The sequence below is a fragment of the Xenopus tropicalis genome, chromosome 5 (genome assembly GCF_000004195.4).
Source record: "Xenopus tropicalis strain Nigerian chromosome 5, UCB_Xtro_10.0, whole genome shotgun sequence".
In the NCBI taxonomy this organism is placed as follows: Eukaryota; Metazoa; Chordata; class Amphibia; order Anura; family Pipidae; genus Xenopus; species Xenopus tropicalis.
In genome coordinates this window covers 58617584-58641993 of record NC_030681.2, presented here as the reverse complement: position 1 = coordinate 58641993, position 24410 = coordinate 58617584, and the positions used below count along the sequence as shown (strand labels likewise).

General features: G+C 40.3%; 2 protein-coding genes across 16 annotated transcripts in view; one reads left to right on the top strand and one right to left on the bottom strand.

Moving 5' to 3' along the window:
* Nucleotides 1–16916, bottom strand: part of bclaf1 (BCL2 associated transcription factor 1) — a 50666-nt gene extending 33750 nt beyond the window's left edge. For 10 of the 15 annotated variants that reach the window (XR_001170733.2, XR_001924520.1, XR_004222621.1 and 7 more), the window contains exons 1-4: nucleotides 16764–16856; nucleotides 16367–16399; nucleotides 13408–13528; nucleotides 2631–3506 (exon numbers count right to left, since the gene is read on the bottom strand). Coding sequence is in view for 12 of the 15 variants with exons in the window: in XM_012962701.2 (XP_012818155.1) it covers nucleotides 2631–3506; nucleotides 13408–13505 (974 nt within the window). In the remaining 3 variants the exon portion in view is untranslated. 15 annotated transcript variants of the gene reach the window in all.
* Nucleotides 16917–17052: 136 nt separating this feature from the next.
* Nucleotides 17053–24410, top strand: part of pex7 (peroxisomal biogenesis factor 7) — a gene marked incomplete at its 5' end in the record, with an annotated part of 198821 nt that continues 191463 nt past the window's right edge. Inside the window, 2 exon segments of the mRNA NM_001015954.2 lie at nucleotides 17053–17258; nucleotides 23433–23490. Coding sequence (NP_001015954.1) covers nucleotides 17129–17258; nucleotides 23433–23490 — 188 coding nt within the window.

The window sequence follows — 24410 nt, the reverse complement described above, 5'->3', positions numbered from 1 at the left end:
ATGAACGATTATATCGACAAACGATCGTATGGCGATCGAGTTCCCATACGATATGCCATCCACGGGCAACGATAATTCGGGAAAGATTTTGTCGCATCATTATCGTAAAATACCTACGATCGTACATCTACGTACGATCGATGTCGTTGACTTCTGCTGCTGGCAATCGTGACATGCGCAGAGAACAATCGTTGAAAGACAAATGTCTGACACTCACACCAACTGGCAGATTTTATCGTTAAACGACCAAAATTTTTAAACCTGGCCGATCGATTTTGGGGACGATAATGTCGGCTTGTTTAGTGGGCTGACGATCGTTCGTACACCACCAACTATACGATAACTTAACGATAGCATCGGATCGTTTGGGAATCGGTCGTTTGTAAGTAAAAAATCGGTCCGTGTATGGCCACCTTTAGAGCGCAGGTACAAATTTGCCCAGTGTTTATAAATGACCGTCACAGTATGTTCATCATGTTGACACCCCTAAAAATACCCTGAGCAGGTCAGCTTCCAATACAAAAAAATTAGAGAAGTAGCAGAGCACCAGAAGCAACAGTTAAAAAGCAGTCTTTATTCGGTCATATGTAAAAAATCCACATGTACATCCATAGGACCTTCGCTTTACGCGTTTCGTGACCATGAAACTCAGTTCCATCTGGTGCTCCACTACTTGTCTAATTTTTCCCCGGTGTCGTGGCCATCTGGGATCCGGTCTGCATGTAACACATTTGGAGCCGAGTGGAAAGCGCTCCTGTGTATTATCTATTTTTTGATCAGCTTCCAATACAAACTCTCTGCAAATATGCAGATATTTACTATCTAGTGCAACTGCTGTCTAACAAGTTATCACAGTTATGCAACCCTGGCTAGATTATAGAAGGCGAGTATAGATCTATTATCCAAAATGCTCGGCACCTGGGGTTTTACAGATAAGGGATCTTGTCCTTTAATTGTTATATAAATGGAAAGTAAAGCTTAAGTCAATCCAAAATATAATTTTTTGCCTAATAAAAGGAAACACAATTTTAAGCAACGTTACAATAAACATTTATTACAGATTTGTAATGGTTGTAGCATTATTTGTATGTATAATTGCTAATAAAAACAGTGTTTGCCTGTCCCTTTCAATTCTCTACCAAAAGGCTCTGACTTTTTAAACAATGTAACACAAGCCGGCTGACTAACAGAACTGTCTTGCTGGAGGAGGCGGACCTTTGCAACATTGTTTAAAAAGTAACAAAATAAAGTTTTAAAAAAGCAACAATCAGGAGTTCAGCTGCTTTCAATAGCAATTACATGTACACAACTTTTAAAGCACTAAAAAATTCATATTGGTTGCTTAGAATGTTTTCTTTTATTGGGCAAAAAATTATTTTTGGGGTTGACGTCCAAAATAATGCAAATATGAGATACAAAGTAATCACCTATTTTAGGTTATGACTAAGGGCAACAATAATTGACAGATGCATTAAGTTCAACCCTTCCAAATGAACCCCAGCATGCACAAATAGACCCATACCGACCTATCTATACACTCACACACATAAGCTATATACACCAACATCAATACTAATTTTAGATTTTACTACAGGTATGGGTATCCATTTCTACAGGTATGGGTATCCATTACCTGTTATCCAAAAAATTCAGAATTACAGTAAGGCCATAATATAATAAAAAAAAAAAAATCAGGGCCTCTGGTGCACTGATTGTTTTTATGGGAAACTTGTACAGAGTAAATATACCCCTTTGCAATCAGCTCTTTTCTGAGAGGAAAACAACTCCAACCTTGCCATTCTAAAAACATTGTTTAAATCTTTCATAATCTAATGATCTAGGGCACCATAGCATCTAAATCCCTCTATGCACCCAATTAATGACGTTACTTGTTTTTTTAAATTTTGCTTTTAACAAATCACGTGACATACAATAAGGAAAACTACTACAGTAAACCCTCTATTTTATTTAGGGATGTAAATCCCTATTAGCACATGCTAATTAGTTTTTTAAACTTCAGTGTTTACGTGACAAAAAGTCACATGATTTTTAGGATTCGGATTCCTGGGCATCAAACTTGGCAGGCTTGCCAAATAGGTTTGTTTCTGTTGTTAAAGTGTGTCATCATTAAATTTAATCCAGAAACTCAGGTTATGGGGCTCTGTGGATTTCCAGGTCCTACAATGTATTTTAGCTGGCAGAGAATTGCCTGAAACCACCCTAGAATTTTGGGAGGCAGTTTAAGTAGTTATTCCTGTTTACCCACTTGCTAAATTTCAGGACTGTACCGGCAGTGCTGCCCACGGAGAACCTAATATTTCAGACAACTGAATACTTTTAGTAGAGGTGTCAGAGAGCTGCTATTTCGCTACCTTACTATTGTATGGCCTATATGCGATATACCTCACAGAGAAACTTAAGTTACATGGCTAAGGACACCTGGGAAACTAAGAAAATGTCTAGCATGTCAAATTTCAAAATTAAATATAAAAAAACTGTTTGCTTTTTAAAGTTCTCCTGCGGTTTACACCTTTTTTGTGGACCCATCAATATATAATGCATCTCCCTGTCTTTATACCATTTTGTCTGGTCCCCTTAAAAACGTAAAATGGGCGTTACTGCATATTTACCTGTCAAAAAACTTGGTATTATTTGCATGCTCCTTAGTGGTGTCTGCGTAAAATGAATAATGGTAATGGCTTTCCTCCAGAGGGTTCTGAATAAGAACAGACTTTGCTGGGCTTTTACATGTAGACATCTGAAGTGGGCTGTTCTGTGAAGGACTGTAGCGTTTTAAACCGTTTCCTCCAGAACCAGATATTTCTGGACTATGAACAATGGAATGTATATTCTCAGAAAGTGTGTCTTTGGCACAGCGAACCACGTTCATGACAGGACAGGCAGAGTGGGAAGAACTGTGGCTGGGTGGTGATGTCACAGGAGATGGACTACAGGGCGACCTTGGGCTATTATCATATGCTGAGAGACCTGCCCAGGTGTCACCATGAAGATCTAATTCTTTACCAAGTTCATCAAGGGGTTCAGAAGGGTCAAATGCATCCTTCTGTTCATCACATGACTTATTTGCAGGGCTTTCTGATTTATTATAGTCTTCTGTCTTTTGTCCCGGTTTATCCTGGGTTGTGTGAATTTTTATTACTGGAGACTTGCTGTGTTTTGAGGAAGAGCGGGAAGAAGAGGACCTTGGAGATGGAGATGATTTGTAAGAGTGCCCTGATCGACTCCTAGATCGCGGAGATGATGCGGACCGCCTTTTTGGACTCCTGGAGCGTGAACGACCACGCCTTGGACTTCGAGAGTATCTTCGGTTCCACATGGGTCTATAACCACCTCGATAATACCTGCCACCTCCTTGATAATAGCCTCTTGTTCTTCCTCTAAAGCCATAAGGGCGACGTACACCTCTATTGTTTCTGTAATCTCTGCGAAAATCTCTGCGTTCTCTACTACGAGATCTAGAATATGTTCTGGAACGTGACCTGGAACTTAAAATGAAATAGAGATAACATACTAACATTTATATTTATATATTTACAGAAGTTGTAAACCATTTTAGATGCAGAATGAATAGTATATATCAGCAGTTCTTAACCTGTGGGTCGCGACCACTTTGGGGGTGAAACAACCCTTTCACAGGGGTCGCCTAAGACCATCGGAACACACATATTTCCGACGGTCTTAGAAATAATTTTATGGTTGGGGGTCACCACAACATGAGGAACTGTATTAAAGGGTTGCGGCATTAGGAAGGTTGAGAACCACTGGTGTATATATTCAATGACTAAATATATTTACACAATTTTATATATAAAAGTGACATGTTCAAATGGTATTGGCATGTGAGAAAATAAATGCTTTTTGACATGAGCTCATTCAGTTGGGCTAATTCAGAGAAGGTGCATAAACACATTTGGTCTCCCCTACACAAACATACCTTATTCTACAGACTGAAAGAAACCCATGATAGACCCTCTGCTTACAGACACTAGTTCCCAATCCCTCTTAAAGAAACAGTAACACCAATAAATTAAAGTGTTTTAAAGTAATTATAATATAATGTACTTACTGTTGCCAAGCTCTGGTACAAGTTTATATAACATTTTGTGCAATATATAATATATATACCATTGTACTCGACAAAACTTATCGGTTATCTGCAAATTAACCTGTGCCTTTTTCTCCCCATGGCTACACAGCAGCTTTGTTTAGTAGTAATGTTTCTGAGGCAAACATACCAGTTGTACCAGTGCAGGGCAACAATATATTACATTGTAATGATTTTATACACTTGAATTTTTTGGTGTTACTGTTCCTTTAAGCTTTAACAATAATGCAATACCACCTTTATCTTGTTCCATTGTGAAATTATGTTATCTGGGACTTGAAGTTCCTCTGCTTTCCATAGTTGTTAGTGCAAATCGACAACCTAATCCCGTTTGGAATAAATTAAATGAGCTTTTCTCCAATACATTGGCACCCTACCAGGTGAAAGGGGATCTGAGAATTAGAAAAAGTGGCCTGGCGAAAACTAAACTAATTAGGTACCAACCAACTGTCCCCTTACACTTGACTTAAACCACATAACATTAATACTTTAACAGTTGTTCCTTAAGTGAATATATTGACAACAGTACATATATCCCCAAATATAAAAATATGTTGGTTTGAAAACCCAACATACTGTTATTTGACTTATTTGTTCGATTCTTCTTCTCAGCGGCCCTCATTTTCTAAACCATACTCCTCTTACAGTTTTAGGGGTACAACACCCAGACTCTCTACACATTTACATCCTATAGCAAAGCAGGTTGCTTGTGCTTTCTAAGCAATCCCGCCCCCCGTATTTTTGTGGCGCCCTACGAACACCCCAATTTTTCCATTGACTTTGACAGGGAAGATTTTCAAACTGCTTCCACTCTTACAGCTTTGAAGCTACACCCCCCAAACTTGAACAACATAATCATGGGGTCACTCCAAATGAAACGGCGACATTTGTTGGATGACCCAAAGTGGGAGGAGCCAACAACAAATTTCGCCCATTGACTTTAATAGGGAAATTTAAACTGCTGCCACTCTTACAGCTTTGAGGCTACACTCCCCAGACTTGAAACCCATCATGGGGTCATACTGAATAAAAATATGATTTTGTTGGATGCTCAGAAGTGGGCAGAACTACGAACAGTCAATCAGATTTTACCTTTTGACTTTCAACCTGCTGCCATTCTCAGTATTAACACCAGGGTTTGACACTATTAACCCTCAGTATTAACACTAGGTTTGAAAAAGTGGGCGGAGCCACAAACAGCCAATAAGATTTCACCTATTGAATTTTATTGGTTTGATGCCTGGGTTCCCAAACTTTGCATTGGGTGACTACGTATTCAAGGTTACAAAAAGTGGGCAGGGCCGCCAAAAGCCAATCACATTTCTTTAATTGTTCTCAGTGGGGAAATTTTAACTGCTGCCATTCTCACATGTTTAATGTCAGGGTCCCCAAACCTTAGCATAGTTTGTCACTGGGTGACTACATTCCAAATTTAGACAAGTGGGTGGGGCCAACAACAGCCAATCAGGTTTCACCTATAGACTTCATACGTTTAAATTTAAACTGCTGCCGTTATTTAAATATTAATACTAAGGTCCCCAAACCTTGCAGAGCTAGTCACCAGGTAACTGTGGTTCAGAGTTAGAAAAAGTGGGTGGAGCCACCAACAAGTTTTGAAACGTGGGCGGAAGCAACAACAGTCACCTATAGACTTTAACTGGTTGAAACTGCTGACATTCTCTATATATTAATACCAAGGTCCCCAAACTTTGCCGAGTTAGTCACCAGATAACTGTGGTTCAGGGTTAGAAAAAGTGGGCAGAGCCACGAACAGCCAATCAGTTTTTTACCATTGATTTTCAATGGGGAAATTCAACCTGCTGCCATTCTCACAGTATTGAAACCAACAGCCAATCAGGGTCCCCAAACTCTGCAGATGTAGTTACTGGATGACAATAATGGGTGGGTGGAGCCACAGAAGGCCAATCATTTATTTCATTGATTTTAATGGGGAAATTTAAAGTGCTGCCATTCACACACATTTAACACCAGTGGCAGAGCCACCAACAGCCAATCTGTTTCCACCCATTAAATTTCATTGGTTTATATATACTCGTATATACTCGAGTATAAGCCGATCTGAATATAAGCCGAGGTACCTAATTTTACCTAAGAAAACTGGAAAACTGTATTTTTCCCCTGCTGAACATTATTCTGAAATATACCCCTTTTTGCAATACAGGTGTCAAGTAACTGCTATTTTGCTACCTTCCAATTGTTCTGCTGATCAGCTGCTGGGGGAGTAAGGGAGGGGGGGGGGGGTTGATATCACTCCAAATTCCAGCACAGCAGTAAAGAGTGACTGAAGTTTATCAAAACACATGTCACATGGGTGTGGCACCCTGGGAAATGAAGAATATGGCTAGACCCATATAAGATTAAAAAATTAAATATAAAAAAAATCTGTTTGAAAACAGATTTCAATGCGGAATTCTGCTGGTGAAGCACTTTTAACTGATTTTTAAAAAAACAAAACATTTTCCTATGACAGTACTCCTTGAACTAAAAATAAAAGCAAATAGTTGCTGTTTAAAATTGTATTAAACCATTACTGTTCTAAAGGTATCCCTTTAGGAAAGATATTAAGGACCACACAATTGCAAAATCTAATTTTTTTTTTTAGAAGTATATCAATATTAAAAAGATTAAGGTTGGCTCCATCAAAAACAAATATTTTAGTTGTTGAGAATGCTAAAATTAACAAATGTGCTTAGTTAGTTCTTCTCCCTGATGTAAAGTAGTCAGGACCAACTCTGTATTGGTACAAATGGCTCAGTGTACACAAGTTGTCAGTGGACTAAAATGGATATGGTATTTATATATTTAAGTTAATGTAAACAAGGGCCTGATGGAATACACTCCTAAATGTTTAGAAAGCTTAAGGTGGCCATACACGTGGCGATCCGACGATGTTTCGTACGACCATCGGTCGCACGAAACATCGTAAGATCCGCCACACACCAATTAGGGCTGAATCGGCAGGTAAGGAGGTAGAAACAATAGGATTTCTACCTCCTTCTGCCGATTCAGCTCTGAAGGGAGAATTTTGGTCAGGCGCCTTCTATGGCGCCCGATCAAAATTTTCAAACTTGTCCGATCGGCGAGTCGTCCGATATCGGCAGCTTCCTGCGATATCGGTCGACTCGCCGACATGCCATACACGCACCGATTATCGTACGAAACTAGGTTTCGTACGATAATATCGGTGCGTGTATGGCCACCTTTAGTGGAAAGGAAATTGTGCACAATTATATTTATTGTAACCAATAGGAACTTTTGTTTCAAATTTACCAATCATTTGAACTCATTAGTTTTGATTGGTTGAGCCTTTTAAGAACGTGATTGGCTTTTATCTTTTTAAATAGTGTGTGTTTTAGTGTTTGAGTTAAGCCTATGATTAAGTGCCCTGTGAGGCATAAAACGCATAATAGAAAAATGCAATGGCACTCAAGAGCTACAACTGGGACTAGCCCTTTAGATACTTTATTACGGAAGTGCAACGTTTCGGGGCAAAACAACCCCTTTGTTTTGCCCCGAAACGTTGCAATTCCGTAATAAAGTATCTAAAGGGCTAGTCCCAGTTGTAGCTCTTGAGTGCCATTGCATTTTTCTATTTGGATTCTTTGGGAGGGTGCCGATCCCCCTGCAGTGAGCACCGAGCGCAAACTTTTGAGGAGAGTTAAGGGTGTGCGTATAAGGTCTTTTGTTGTGTTTACATAAAACGCATAATGCCATTCATGCATAATTGTGTATATAAAAAATAAACTCTGGAATACTTTTAATATAAACTAAGTAATCTCAACTGCGTTTGGTGGTGATCTGGAATAGTGAAAAGCTAAGCTGGCTGCCAATGCTGAAGGTCTGGGGCTTGAGCACCTGGGCTCTGAATTTTACAGTGTAAGCTGTTAACAGAAGCTCATACATAACGTTTTGTTATTTAAGTGAGTTTTATACCCGGCACAGAAGCCAGAGACAACCTTAACTGACTGATAAACCTAATGTACATGTTCAAGAAATTACAACCAACAAGCAATACTGCTCTCCACTGATGCTGAAAAAGTGTTCGATAGGGTAAATTGGAATTTTATGCTACTATGGTTTCAGGAACATAATACGTCATATCTTATGTTAGAATCCTATAACCATCAGATGGATGGAACACACCAAGGTTGCTCTCTCTCACCTACTTTATTCATATTGATACTGGGACCCCTACTGTGTAAAATTTGATCTAACCCCCTGATTAAAGGCATTTTCATTCGAGATAAACACCATAAAGTAGCTGCATATGCAGATGACCTGCTTTTCCTTCTGACTGAACTTGAAAAATTTCTTACTAATCTTGAACATGAATTACACACATATGGCACCCCGAGTCAGTTTAAAATTTATCCTAAAAAGTCTTTTACCTAAACTTAATAAATTGTTGGAATACTTAGGCATACATGTCTTGAATGACTACTCTAACTGGACCTCACTAAACGCAACAGAAAAGCTACTAAAATGACCGCAAACCTAAACCAAATGGAAAAAAAAAAAAAGAAACCCGATTTCATGGACAGGCAGAGTAAATAATACCAAAATGAATGTAATGCCTAAGCTACTTTACATATTCCAAACAATCCCCATACCAGCTCCCAAAGGATTTTTCCTTAAGATGGACACTGATCCAGAACTTTGTATAGCAAGGCAAACATCCAATATAAAAAAACAAAACAAAATTTTAACAAATAGAAAGCCTAACGGTGGACTGGCACTCCCCAGTGTACTAAGATACTATAAAGTGGCCATCCTTTATAGAATAATCGACTGGTCACGTCATGCAGATACTAAAGGTCGGCTATCAATATGAAATAGGCCACATTTACCTATCTCATCTTTCTACCCCGGGTCAACAATATACACATTCAATTAGATATAAGGACCACTTTTTTTCGGAGATCCGGAACTACATGTTTTTACTTTAAATAAGCTGCTTTGTAACTTTTTTTTTGGAGATGCGGAGTGCAGGATTTAATTGGTATCACGGAGGCCTGGTGGGATGAAAGGGGCATTGCCGACACACTGGTGTGCTTCTTTCCCTTTACAAAGATACATGGAAAAGGGTGCGGCTGTGGAAGTTAAGCACCCTTTGAGAACATGTATGTAAGTGGTGTGCCGAAGATTTTTCTTTATGGGGATGAAACATGTGACTGGGCTGTGAATTTAAATGGTTACATCCTTTGGAGGAGGGACAGAGAGATTAAAAAGGGTGTATTTCTTAAAAGCTTAAAAGCTTTCCTTTTTTTCCCTTTTAACTTCTTTACCTCAGAGTTAAGCCACATAGGGTGATTCTTAACACTTCTACTTTTTCTTATTAATGGAATAAACTGAGAACAGTAATGATTTAATATTATTTTAAATGACAACCATTTCTGCTCTGTGTTTCTATGAGAAAACATAATGCCCCAATCTATGCCCTGAAGTGCTGCCCTTATGGGGGTAAAATTTGCCTTTCTAAAATTCAGTGTCTTTGTTGCCCCAGTGTACATTTGTTTCCTGCACCAAACATCAAATTAAATAACATTATGGTCACTGTTACCCAGGGGTTCAACCAATTGCACATTTGCTATATGTTCTGGATCATTAGAGAACACTAGATCCAATATAGCATGGTTCCTGGTTGGCTCCTCAACCACCTGTGACATAAAGTTGTCATGCAGCAAATTTATAAACTTGTTCCCATTTACTGTCCTGGCAGTACTATAGCTCCAGTCAATATCAGAATAATGAAAATCCCCCAGATTCTTTACTATCTGTGAGAAGCTCAACCCATAAGGATTCAGCTCCCTCTGTTACCCCCATTCCTCCTTAATATTTGCTTTTAATTCCTGCTTAACGATCAGACACACTCCTCCTCCTTTTCTATTGCCCCTGTCCCTCAGAAACAATGTGTAACCTCCAATATTAAAAGTTAGCTGGGAAAGCAGAAACTTTCATCAGGTACAAGGAAGTAAATAAAGCATGCAAAAAAAGCTATCAGGCAAGCTAACAGAGATGGAAAGGGATGTTGCAGCTAGGAGTAAAAAAATATTTTTTTAAATATGTAAATAGTAAAAAAAATGAAGCAAGAAGGGGTGGGAACCTTATTATCACGGGGGGCGGGGATTAGTTGGTTGATGAGAACAGGGAAAAAGCAGAAATTTTGAACTCTTATTTTTCATCTGTCTATACAACTGAGGAGCCAGCTAATGAAGGCTTTGACCCAATTCTAGTAATATAACTACTGATGCATGGGTCACTCGGGAGGAAAATCAAGAGACTTGAACATATAAAGGTAAACAAAGGTCCAGGACCGGATTGTATTCATCCCAGGGTATGAAACAAGCTTACCGCTATGATTGCCAAACCTCTTCAATTAATTTTTCAGGATTCATTGAGTCTAGCATTCATTGAGACTGGCAAATTGCTAATGTGGTGCCGTTATTTAAAAAGGGATCCTGTCTTCAGCCTGCAAACTATAGGCCTGTTAGTCTGACATCAGTAGTAGGAAAGCTTTTAGAGAGGGGTAATAAGGGATAGGGTACGTAGATACATTGCAAATCACAATATTATAAGTTTGTGCCAGCATAGTTTTTTGCATAACAGATCTTGCGAGACTAATTCAATTGCCTTTGATGAGGAGGTGAGCAGGAACCTCAATTATGGAATGGCAGTTGATGTCATCTACTTAAAGGAACAGTAACACCAAAAAATGAAAGTGTATAAAAGTAATAACAATAAAATGTACTGTTGCCCTACATTGCTACAACTGGTGTGTTTGCCTCAGAAAGACTACTATAGTTTATATAAGTTAGCTGCTGTGTAACCATGGGGGCAGCCATTCAATTGAGAAAAGGCACAGGTTACTTAGCAGATAACAGATAAACCCCCATTATATGGGGCTTATCTACTAGTTATCTGCTATGTAATCTGTGCCTTTACTCCTTTTTTCCAGCTTGAATGGCCACCCCCATGGCTACACAGCAGCTTATTTATATAGTAGCTTTTCTGTAGCAAAAACACCAGTTTTTTTGCAGAGCAACAGCTGGGGGAAGCAAAACAGAAAGACTCTGGGGGGAGGACTCTCAGGGAAAGGAGGAAAAAAATGGTTAATAGTTTGCAGGGAGTTTTATGCACAATTTATTGCCATCAGCTGTGATATAAAGGGCCCTCCAGCAGGCCCCCATGAATAAACCTCTTTCCTATAAAGAAAGTTATTATTTACCAGCTGGAGTGCCATCCAACTTTCATGCTTTCCTGTTATTCTCATGACTGTCACTCAAAAGTATGATCACTTCCTGAGGCAGCATGAGAGGACACGCCCAGTCCTCATTTCAGTTTAGACGCAGAGGAGAAAGAGAAATCTCTCTGCAGCTTTAGTATAATGACATTTTTAACAGGTAAAATGTTTTTAAAACCTTCTTTTATAGAAGCACTATACATTTTAGAGAAAGGGGAATATATTACCAAAAAATGAGTATGATGCAATATGTCTCCTTTAAAAACACTTTAATTTTTTGATGTTACTGTTACTGAAGGCCACAATTGCTTATGGAGCAGTGGGGAGAAGTCCCCATTGCCCCGTATGGGAACTAAAATGTTAAGACTTGGGTTCGGCAGGGCGGCATGCCGCCCTAGGCCCGGGCCTTTGTGGCCTCTCCACAAATATCCTTAAGAAGGATATTAATGAGTTGGACAGAGTGCAGAGACATGCAACTTAACTGGTAAAGGAAGTTTTAAACTGTGAGGTTAGACTGTCAAGGTTTGGGTTGTTTTGTCTGGAAAAAAAGTGCTGGGGGGGGGGGGGACATGATTACAAGTACTTTAGAGGGGATTATAGGCAGATAGGGGGGGCGTTTTTTCCCCATAAAAATGATCAGTACACCAGAGGCCACCCGTTTAGATTGGAGGAACGGAGCTTCCATTTTAAGCAGCATAAGTGGTTTTTCACGGTAAGGGCAGCGAGGTTGTGAAATACCCTTCCTAGTGATGTTGTAATGGCAGATTCTGTTAATGCCTTTAAGATGGGCCTGGATGAGTTCTTGAACAAGCATAGTATCCAAGGCTATTGTGATACTAAAATCTACAGTTAGTATTGTTGTTGGTATATATAGTTTATGTATGGGAGTGCATAGATAGGTCAGTATAGGCTTGTGTGTGCTGGGTTTACTTGGAAGGGTTGAACTTGATGGACTTTTTTCAACCCAATGTAACTGTATAAGTTGGGGGGTTACTGGGGGAATCTTTGGAGGCACAGAACTTCCCTGTCTTAGGCTGGTACAGAAGCCCGAAACATAAAGCACAACATAATTATTTTAATTGTTTAGTTTTGACGCTACAGACCATATAAACTGTGGTAACATTTCTATGCTCAGCTCTGAGAGTTTTTTGTAGGGGGTTTCACAGACCAGGACTTGGCAGGCAGCCAAAAAAGAATGATCACACTGAATGCATGCCTTCCCTCTCCTGCTTTATTTGCATATCTTTGATACTATTGGCTGGCAAGTTTCAGCCAATCACACCAATTAAATTCAGCGTGAACTTCCTATCTGGGCAGACTGCAAGTTGGTGAAGGCAATCCCTTTAAAAAAAAAAAAAAAGAACAGAGATATATGCTAAAAACATTTAAAATAATAAAAATGTATTTTTCTCATAGGGGCTGCTTAAATTTGGACTATTGCCTGAAGGTGAACATCCCCTTTAAAGGAACAGTAACACCAAAAAATGAAATTGTATAAAAGTAATTACAATATTATGTACTGTTGCCCTGCCTTGTTACAACTGGTGTGTTTGCCTCAGAAAGACCCCTATAGTTTATATAATTAAGCTGCTGTGTAACCATGGGGGCAGCTATTCAAAGGAGAAAAGGCACAGGTTACTTAGCAGATAATAGATAAACCCCCATTATATGGGGCTTATCTACTAGTTATCTGCTATGTAACCTGTGCATTTTCTCCTTTTTTCCAGCTTGAATGGCTGCCCCCATGGCTACCCAGCAGCTTATTTATATAAACTTTAGTAGTCTTTCTGAAGCAAACACACCAGTTGTAGCAATGCAGGGCAACAGTACATTATATTGTAATTACTTTTATACACTTTCATTTTTTGGTGTTACTGTTCCTTTAAATTCACATATTAAACAGGCATTCAACACTCTTGGAACTACACACTATATGAAACAGTAGAGCTGCTTCAGTTTTAATGCCGTTTTGCTTAAAAAACATATGCAGTTACATGAAAGGCATGGTTTTGGGACCTACCTGTATCTTTTTTTCCTTGAAGGTGATCTTGATCTTGAGGATGATCGAGACCTTGAGTTTGATCTTGATGAATGAGACGGTGACTTTGACCTACCCATTTTCAATGCTAAAGGTCTTACATCTTATAAGAAAATGTGAAAGAAAAGGACATTAATACAACTGCATCTCTATTTTAAAAAATTCAGCAGGTTTCTTGACTTTCTGTGCCTTTGTGCACCACCTTTTCTTCACGTGTCATTCCACTTTATTACAAATGCCTTAATTTAAAGACTTATTTGTTTCGATTTCTTTGTATGTGTGGATTACTTGGGTTGTTACGGACACCTGGTGTAAATTTCATGTCAAAAGACCCATTAGAAATATATTTATTGAGAAAAATGTTGACTTGTTCAATACTTATTTTCCATGCTGTTGTGTTGACCCACATATACAAATACCTGTAACAACCTTCCCTAACCAAACCGCAGCTTTCATCCGGCCCCTCTTTTTCCTCTGACATATCATCAGTGACATTTACATATGCAAACAGCAGATATGTGCTATAAAGTTCATGCAATGAAGAATACAGGCTTACACAAACAGAACTTACTTTGATAAAATGGCCTGCTTGGATTGAGCCCTGTAACGGTTAAGCTGAGTTTAGGAGAGAAAACATCTCCTGCAGAGTGCACAGCTAGAGCAGAGCATATATGGAAACCAGACATATAATGCAAAAAGAAAAAATCGGTTGTGCTATCCAAAATAGAGTCTATATTAAAGTTAACCTGGAGTGCGTATTCCTAAAAGCCGTGGCTTCCGGCTATAGACATATTAAGTGCAAAATACAAAAAAGGAAAACTGACGATTCAGTAGGTGCAAAAAAACTGCCTCCATGCAGGTTTACTCCAATATACCTGCATGGAGCCAGTTTTTTTGCACCTACTGAATCATGAGTGACTTCCTTTTTTGTATTTTGCACTTTATATGGAAACCAGCACTGCCATCTCATCATTGGCTGCTAGACTGGAGGGTGTGTTTGGTAACCTGAGTTAAAAACGGAGCACGTTCAGTAGCCACAGCCAAAGTAAATTCCTAAGGGGAGGGGGCCGAGTGGGTTAGAGGAGGAGAAAAAATCCTGTGTGAGTAAAGGCTCTGGCACACGGGGAGATTAGTCGCCCGCGGCAAAACTCGCTGTTCGCGGGCGACTAATCTCCCCGAGTTGCCTCGCGAGTCTTTTTTGGCGATTTCCCGAAACCGCTCCGCGGGCGACAAATCTCCCTGTTCGCGGGCGACTAATCTCCCCGAATTGCCATCCCACCGGCGACAATGTAAGTCACCGGTGGGATGGCACACATGGCAGCGCGATTTCAGTAAATCGCCGAAAATGCCTCATGAGGCAACTTCGGCGATTTGCCGAAATCGCCTGCGCAGCATGTGCCATCCCACCGCCCACTTACATTGTTGCCGGTGGGATGGCAATTCGGGGAGATTAGTCGCCCGCGGACAGGGAGATTTGACGCGGGCGAATAATCTCCCCGTGTGCCAGAGCCCTAAGGGGATGCTGCAGGTTTGAAAATTGTTGTCATTAACAATGAAATGTATCCATTGTCCAATTGTTTTCAGGGACAAGCAGGCAGTTACCCAAGTTTTCCTAGACAATATCACTTCAAATGGTCATTTTCCTTGATGGACAAAACAAATATTTAAATGATTTTTTCAAGATATGCTTGGTTGTACAATAATGAAAAGATCTTTTAAAAATCTACACGTATATGGCCACCTTTACTGTTAACCTTTAACCAACCAGAGTAGTGGGTATTTAAAGATTTCAAAAAGGCTGTACACTGATTACATTTTTTTTGGGGGGGGGGGTTTACATGTCCTTTGATGAACACACTGCTACAATATACAGGTATGAGATCCCTTATCTGGAGGATCTCATACCGCTCAGAATTGTAGAATAATAAAACAATACTTTGTACTTGATGGTAAATAAACTGTATAAATCCATATTGCAGTCCTATTGGGTTTATGTAATGTTTAAATGATTTTTAGCAGAAAATTACTAAAGGATCCCTTATCTAGAAAATTCCAGGTGCGAAGCATTCCAGATAAAAGATCCTATACCTGTATAACAAAGCTACACCATAAGGGTGAAGACACATGGAGCTACCAGTAGCACCTACTTGATGTGGCTGCAAAAATACACAATGCTGATTATTTACTTATAACTGTCTCTACGTGTGTTTAAGCAGAAGCAATTCTCAGTATTATCTATGGCAGGGTACTTTGGTGTTTAGTTGCTGTGACAAGTATCTGTTACTAAGTAGCTCTTTGTGCCTCCACCCTAATATAAAAAAAATGAGGGTCTGCAAAACAACATAAACAGCACTATCATCTTAAAGTGATAGTGAGACTGAAAATATTAAAAAGTTACCTATAGGTCACACTGATCATTTTTCTTTGATAGGTCTGCTTTTGTAAGTGTTACTTAAAGTTACTAAACCTGACTGTCCCTGCTCAATCTGTCAGTTATAGTTTTTAATGCTAATGGACTACTGCTGCTGCACAAATTTTGCAGCCCCCTCATAAAAGAACATGGGAGATCAGATGCCTAATGTAAAATCATCAGACAAATACTTTCAATGCTAAATTCTAAATCGCATGCAAAGATAATGTTTTGATAGATGTAAAAAGGTTTCATTTCTGGTGTCAATTTCTCTTTAAGGGTTGAAATAAAAAAATATTCTACAACAGGTAAAGGGATGCTGTCATGGGTTTAAATATAGAATATATATTAAATATATAGTTTAAATATAGAACTCCTGAAGCAGAATCCTGTGTTTAAGTCATGTTAATTAAGCAAACAATTAAGCAAATATTTATTTTTATCTTCCTGGCTTTTTATGTCCCCCCAGCTTTGTAAACTGAGCTCTAATAAGCTGCAAGTTGTGGTAATGGTAACACCCCTTAACCTTACCTGCTGATGTAAACAGAGCCCTGTCTGGTCAGCCTGTCAAGAAAACAATTGCCAGGTTACAAAGTAGCTCATCCAGACACCCCTCAGGATTTAAGCTAACAAAACGGATAGGAGATCCGTGACTCTGCCAGAACCTAATTTCTCATGTTGTGCATTGTTTGTGCGCCAGACAACTAAAATAGAAAATGATGTTTATGTACACCGCATGGAGTAGCGAATAACTTATGGCTCCGTTCCAGGAGCCTCCGATTTGATCATTGCAAATCTCAAAATGCGGGCCTTAAGAAAATACCTAATGTACCCATTTATTAGACCGGTAAAACATTAAATCGGCAAAAATTAGCAGTGACTTAAATAGCTTGTATATTGAGCTAATTACGGTAAAGAAACAACGTACTTGAAAAGACAAGCTCCGCTCACAAGACCCAACACACCGCAGTAGCCACCATTTTCTATCGCCTTCTTTCTCCTCCTTTGGGCTAAACTTTGAGCAGGAAGGGGTGGAACAAGAAGCTATTGGTACCAAAACGTCACGTACATATGATGATATTCTCTTATTCAAGATCAGCGCAACGCTCGGTAAACCTATGAAGTCGCCATATATCCTCTTATTTTCTAGAAACATGGGCAAAACATTCATTTTACTACGCGCTTTCCTCGCGTTCTGAAACTGCGTCACGTGCCAGCAGGTGTGACGCCACTTCCCGCTGAAAATTGCGGGCTGCTTGGGTTGGTAGGTCTAGTGGGTTACGTACTCAGGGAATGGCAGTCTCGGGAGATGGAAGACTCCATGCAGTCCGCATTCCCGACAGGCATGGTTATGCGGTGGAGTTCTCGCCTTACAAACCCTCCACTTTGGCATGCGCTACCTCACAAAACTATGGCATATCAGGTGAAGCATCTGCTCGTCTTTACTTTAACTCAGTGCTGTGGCTCAACGGTGGTGACTAAAAGTGTATATATTTCTTCGGAAATAAAGTTAATTTCATGTTTTTTTTTTTAACTGGAATATTTGTAATACTGGGCTGGCTGTTTTTTTTAATTTGTATAGTAAGAGGTCTTGCAGGAATTGATTTGTTTTTATTGAATTTTTTTTTTGCTATTCTACTCCTTCCATTTTAATAGAGTACAACTGGTACATTTTCAGTTGTTTTATGGGGAACTCAGATTGTATGCTCTATTGTGACACAAAATGAAGAAAGATATGAAAAATAAACTGGGCATATCAATAAATAATGCATTACATAATTAAAAGGTATTTATAACGTTACCAGTTAGGCAGGTTACATTTAGGTGTGTCTTTTTTCAACCTATGTTACTATGTAGTGCTGCTACTAAATGCAGTGCGGTAAACTTAACAGTATGTGACAAGTACAAAGAAGGAAGACAAACTTTGCAATAAATATTATGTAGACAGACAGAAAAAAATACTTGCTTACTTGCAAGCTTAGATACAAAGGAGTAAGAAGGACCCTGCCCTATAGAGCTTACAATTGGAAGTGGGTGGATAACATACAGGCATAAACAGAATGCTGCTGTGCACAGAGGTTTGGCTGTTGGCCCTTAAGAGCCAAGATAGAACCACATATTGGTCTACTACTCCAAAAGATAACATTTTCAAGATTCATTTATTATCAATACAAACCATATACAACTTATGGAAATTAAGTTTCTCCAGGTCCCCATGGTGCATTCCTTTAAGAATAACAACAACATAATGAAAAAACATATAGTACAAGGACAGATTTAAACTGACAGGTGCAATTGGTATTTTATATGTTTAAATGGTATTTGTAAAAGTTCAATGTAGCAATGGACTGAACTTTGACAGGCAGTTCTTTATAACAGTATTGAGTTTACAACTCTAATTGCTTGTTGGAAGAAGCTTTTGCAGTGTCTAGCAGTTCTAGTTTGAATGCTACGGAACCTTCTTCCAGACGGCAAGAGGGAGATAGTGTGTTTCTGGTAGAGTTGGGAGATGGGTCAGAGAGGGTCTCCTTTGATCCTTTCCACTGTTTTCACTATTCGCTGTAAGGACTTTTGTTCTGCAACAATGCAGTTTCTAAACCAGACCGAGATGTAGCTACAGAGAACATTCTCAATGGTACCTCGAGTACCTCATTTGAGTTACTTTTTGAAGAGGCTGAGTGTGTGTCCCTTAAAGCATCTGTATGCCTCCTTATATAACATTGGTTCATTGAATAGAGTTGGTACTGAAATATTTTTTGTCTGTTGCTTAAAAAAGCTATGGTATTTAGTTCTTGAGCTAAACATGGTAAAATTTGGAAATTAAGCTCAACTAATATTCTACTTCCTGGTCCCAATAAGTCAAACTATATTTGCTGCCCACTGAAACGCATTTGTATAAATGAACCCCTTCCCCCAACTACAGCATGTTTTTTATATGCTTTTTTTTTTTATAGAGGTTTTTTAATGGACTGCTGATTTGTTTTGCCTCACTGGGACCAGAAAGTTACTTAGTTTTGCTTTCAAAATATGCCCTATTTATATAAAGATATAACAATTATAGATATTTATAATAAAAATAATAGCCAAAAGCATGTTCAGCACAATCCCCATTCTCTAAACTCATGTTGAACAAGGGGTATACTGTCCCTTTAAAGGTAGAAATTTAGGGATGCAATTCCAGAGGTAAGAAGCAGCACCCTAGGAGAATGGATTGGTTAGCAGTAGGTTGGAGTAGTCTAAGTGGGATAGAATAAGGTCATAGATGAGTGTTATCTCATTGCTTGAGAAAGAAAGAGGGTCTAATACAATGGTGTTAATGTTATGTGAGGACAGACATTTTCATAGTAGTAGTAGATATAACAGGAGAAAAAATGGCCTTGGTTTTTTTGTTTGCATTCCTCTTCTGCCTTTTTTCAGCTTTCAAATGGTGTCTTTTCTTCTTTCTATGTAGACCCTCTCCTATTTATCTTCATGTGTCTCATTCAAACAACTGCCTGGATCCTAGGGTCCCTGGCAACCACATAGCTACTAAAATTTCAAACTAAAGACCTGCTAAACAAAACGATAAGTCAGTGCTGTCCAACTTCTGTGGTACTGATGGCCACAACTTTTCGGGAGGAGGAACGATAATAGAAGCCAGTTTTAACCACTCCCCTTTTTTAAACTGCAACTACTCCAGACCACACCCATGTTCTCGCAAGAGTTTTTAAGACCATACCCACACTAATGGTGGTAGCGCAGCAAAAACCTGAATGGTTGGAACTCACATTAGGGATATCATCATTCATTCATATGTGACAGAATTATATTATATCATATTAAGACATACCCTTAAATCCATATGCCTCCTTCCCCCTATGGATAGCACAGCAAGGTCCAGCATATAATTTTACGCACCTAAGAGCCCATATAATGACTATTCCCAAATGCTAACAAACTTCCAGAACAAACCCCTGCCAGGTTCACCTCCCACAGGCAGCATAGGGCAGGCAGAGTTTGGCACACACAGGAAAGGTAGGGCAGCCCGAGTATGGCACACACAGGCAGCATAGTACAGGCAGAGTTTGGCACACACAGGAAAGGTAGGGCAGCCCGAGTATGGCACACACAGGCCGCATAGGACAGGCAGAGTTTGGCACACACAGGAAAAGTAGGGCAGCCCGAGTATGGCACACACAGGCCGCATAGGACAGTCAGGGTTTGGCACACCTGTACAGGCAAGGTAGGGCAGAGAAAAGACTGAAATGCAAAATCCTAAGGCATCCCCACACTAAAGGTGGCCATATACTATAAAATCCGCTCGCTTGGCAGGTCGCCAAGATCTTCTCCCGATATGCCCACCTACGGGTTGGTGATATTGAGTTAATTTGTTTGTCTCTAGGGACAAATGATTGAATCAAAATGGCGGGCATAGACACCGTCGGTTTGGGGAGCATCAACGAGCCGATGCAGTCCCCGATCTGACGTAAAATTCAAACCTGCCTGATTTCAGGCCAGATGTTAGTAGGGGAGGCCCGTCGTTGGTGCCCATACACAGGCAGATAAGCTGCCGAATCAGTCTATAGGACCAATATCGGCATCTAAATTGGCCACCTTTAGCTGAGCTGGAAAAGAAGATTTGTTAGTGTAAAAGACAGAGAAATATCATAGTAACACACATGTTTTCTTATTGGCGATTTATATTCTTGCTAGTAGCAAAGCATTCAGAGGAGATTAGTCGGCACTGCTAGAGAAGATTAATCGTGGGGCAACTAATCTCCTTGTTGTCATCAGCCTAAAAGCTATTTTTCATGGCCTGGTTTTTCTTTTTGCTATGTCCTGTTAAGTAACTTCCTGTTAGCAGACCCTTAAACCACAGGTGGGCACAGGGAATCTAGCAAGGACCCCCACATCCTTGTGGCACCCCAACTTCTGCCTGTACTTGCGCCATCCAAGCCATGTATTTGCTGGTACAGGGGGTTGTAGTAATACAACATAGAGGGGCCCCTTTTCTGCAGGGGGCCCAGGAAAGCCAAGTATGCCACTGGCCTTATCAGTGTTTATATCCAATTTAACTTACAGTTATGGGATCCCTTATCCAGAAAGCTCAGATTCCAGTATTTAATAAAATAAATACAATACCTTGTACTTGGCCCTAACTAAGCTGCATGAATCCATATTTGTGGCAAAAGTCTTATTGAATTTTTTTTAATGTTTATATGATTTTTAACAGACGTATGCTATGGTGATCCAAATTTACAGAAAGATCCTTTATTTAGAAACACATCACATTCTGGACACTGATAAATACTTCCCTAGTATTTATTGGCTGTTTGTTGTACCAAGGTTCAGATCATTGGTGAGATATATTGGCTGTGGTGTTTCCAAACTTACATTTTGTTAGTTAAATTACCATGGTAAATATATACCATTCTATATTATGGCTTTATCTTGACATACTTTTTTGAAATGCATGAAAATACCTGCATTATAAAAAGAGCAGCATTTAAATTATGTAATTAATACATGAGTAAAATGCATGCTGCCTATAGTAAACACTGGTAGCATAACTGAGGACACCGGTGCACTCTGGCTTTAGTGCTCTGTGCCAGAATCTGCCACTATGTGCCATAGGCAGCATGTTTCCTATACATTTTAATGATACGCTTATATTACCGTATATACTTGAGTATAAGCCGAGTTTTTCAGCACCAAAAATGTGCTGAAAAATTCACCCTTGGCTTATACTCGAGTTGGATTAATTAAAAGCAGGTTTCAGAGAGATCTCACTTGTAAAAGCCCCTGCCAGCAGTTGTCCCGGGCAGTTGTCCCGTGGATTTAAAGGGGGCCCGGCTAGTTTTTAAGCACAGGCCCCCTTTAAAGAGTTACAGGCCCATGGCTCATTGGTGGTCAGCGGGTAATTTTATTGGTTGCGTACCCGTGACGTCAGCATGCACGGGGCGCAACCTAATAAAAGATCTGCAGCTGCAAAAAGTGGCACCTAGGAAGAGACGGGGGACGCAGGTGGAAGCAGCAGCCAGACGCAGCAGGGAGGCAGACAGGAAGGTGAGTGGGAGGGGTGGGGGAGGATATTGCGGGGAGCTGGGGGATGTTGGGGAGAATGTTGGGGGGAGCTGGGGGATGTTGGGGAGAACGCTGGGGGGAGCCGGGGGATGTTGGGGAGAACGCTGGGGGGAGCCGGGGGATGTTGGGGGGGAGCTGGAGGATGTTGGGGAGAATGCTGGAGGGAGCTGGAGGATGTTGGGGAGGACGCTGGAGGGAGCTGGAGGATGTTGGGGAGGACGCTGGAGGGAGCTGGAGGATGTTGGGGAGGACGCTGGAGGGAGCTGGAGGATGTTGGGGAGGACGCTGGGGGGAGCTGGAGGATGTTGGGGAGGACGCTGGGGGGAGCTGGAGGATGTTGGGGAGGACGCTGGGGGGAGCTGGAGGATGTTGGGGAGGACGCTGGGGGGAGCTGGAGGATGTTGGGGAGGACGCTGGGGGAGCTGGAGGATGTTGGGGAGGACGCTGGGGGGAGCTGGAGGATGCTGAGTGGGGGGAGCTGAAGGATGTTGGGGAGGACACTGAGGGGAGCTGAAGGATGTTGGGGAGGACACTGAGGGGAGCTGGAGGATGTTGGGGAGGACGCTGGGTGGGGGGAGCTGGAGGACGCTGGGTGGGGGGAGCTGGAGGACGCTGAGGGGGGGAGCTGGGGGATGTTGGGGAGAACGCTGGGGGACGGCTGAGGGGAACTGGAGGATGTTGGGGAGGACGATGAGGAGGGGAGCTGGGGGATGTTGGGGAGAACGCTGGGAGACGGCTGAGGGGAGCGGGAGGATGCTGGGTGGGGGGAACTGGAGGACGCTGAGGGGGGCGGAGCTGGAGGATGTTAAGAAGAACCAGGGCTGTGGAGTCGGAGGCAATTTTGGGTACCTAGAGTCGGAGTCGGCAAAAAATGAACCGACTCCGACTCCTACTAAATTTAAATGGAAATAAAAAAAAAAAAATAAAGCAAGTTTAAATGTCTCAATTCACAAACAGTCATAATTAATTACTTCTCTGCTATAAGAATAAAGCCCAATGCATGCAGTGCATAAATGAACATGTTGAGTGACCATGAAGCATGCTTTTCATTAACTGTATGAATGTATAAAATACATTAGCATATTAAAAACAGAGGAGTCGGAAGTATCAGAAACTGAGGAGTCGGAGAATTTATCTACCGACTCCACAGCCCTGAGAAGAATGTTGGAGAGGATGCTGGGGGGAGCTGGAGGATGTTGGGGAAGACGCTGATGGGAGCTGTCATTTTATTGGTATTTATTTTGATTATTGAAACTTAGCAGTTGCTGCTGTATTTCCCACCCTAGGCTTATACTCGAGTCAATACGTTTTCTTAGGTAAAATAAGGTACCTCAGCTTATATTCGGATTGGCTTATACTCGAGTATATACGATAGGGAACAGTATTTTTTCTTCCACAATTATGCCTGAGAGCACCACTTTGTTGCAGAGACAGTTGTACAGAAAAAAAAATTAATGTGCCAGAACAAAGTAGTTCTTACATTTTTAAATTTTGTACTCTCTAACATTTTCTTGTGATATTTTTCTACTTTTAGGTTGTGGGACTCTGGTGGTGCTAGAGCAAAGTGAAGGTGGAATTGCTGTTCGTAGAAGGTAATTTACTTTTTAAATCTAGAACACAATACACTATATGTTTAGAAAAAACAAACCACAATAGGATTATTTTGCCACCAGTATAGATTTATGCAGCTCGGCTACCATAAATACAGGGTACATGTATAGGACCTATTATCCAGAATGCTCAGGACCTGCAGTTTTCCGGATAAAGGGATCTTTTGTAATTTGGATCTCCATACTACTCAATAGTATTGGGAATTTTTTAGCCTCTAATAAGGATTGATAATATTTTAGTCCAGATACAATGTACTATTTTAGAATACAGAGGAAAAAGGAATATGTTTGAAAATTTTTGTTTGTTTAAAATGGAGTCTATGGGAGATGGCCCTCCTGTACTTTGGAACTTTCTGGATAACAGGTTTTTGGAATAACAGATCCCATACTTGTACTGTTTTTTTACAACAGAGAAAAGGGACATTGTAAAAAAAAATGTTGTGGATAAATAGATAATTCTATCTATCTGGATAATGAGAGAATTGACATCTTGCATTGTGGCATTGGAAGTGGTGAAATAGGACAAGGTAACAGCCTTCTATAAATTGGGTGTCCAAAAACAGCTTTACAATATGCTGCTGGAAAGGCGCACATGCAGAACAAAACGCTTGCCATGGGGTAGGATAGTTACAATGAAAATAAAATGCAGCAAAAGTAAAAAAGTCTATATATTAGGTAAAAAAAACAAGCAATGTTTCTGGCCTTATTCAGCCTTTTCTCAAAGCGGAACTTGTATTGCCAGACAGTTTTTGAACATTTTGCACTGTTTCACTTTAGGGGCCTTTCCACGGGGGGACTTTTAGTTTACCCAGGAAAACAATATATAGTTTTTTTCAGTACTTCCAATTCTGTAACAAGATATAGGCATCTAAATGTCTAAAAATGAAAAAAAAAATCAAATT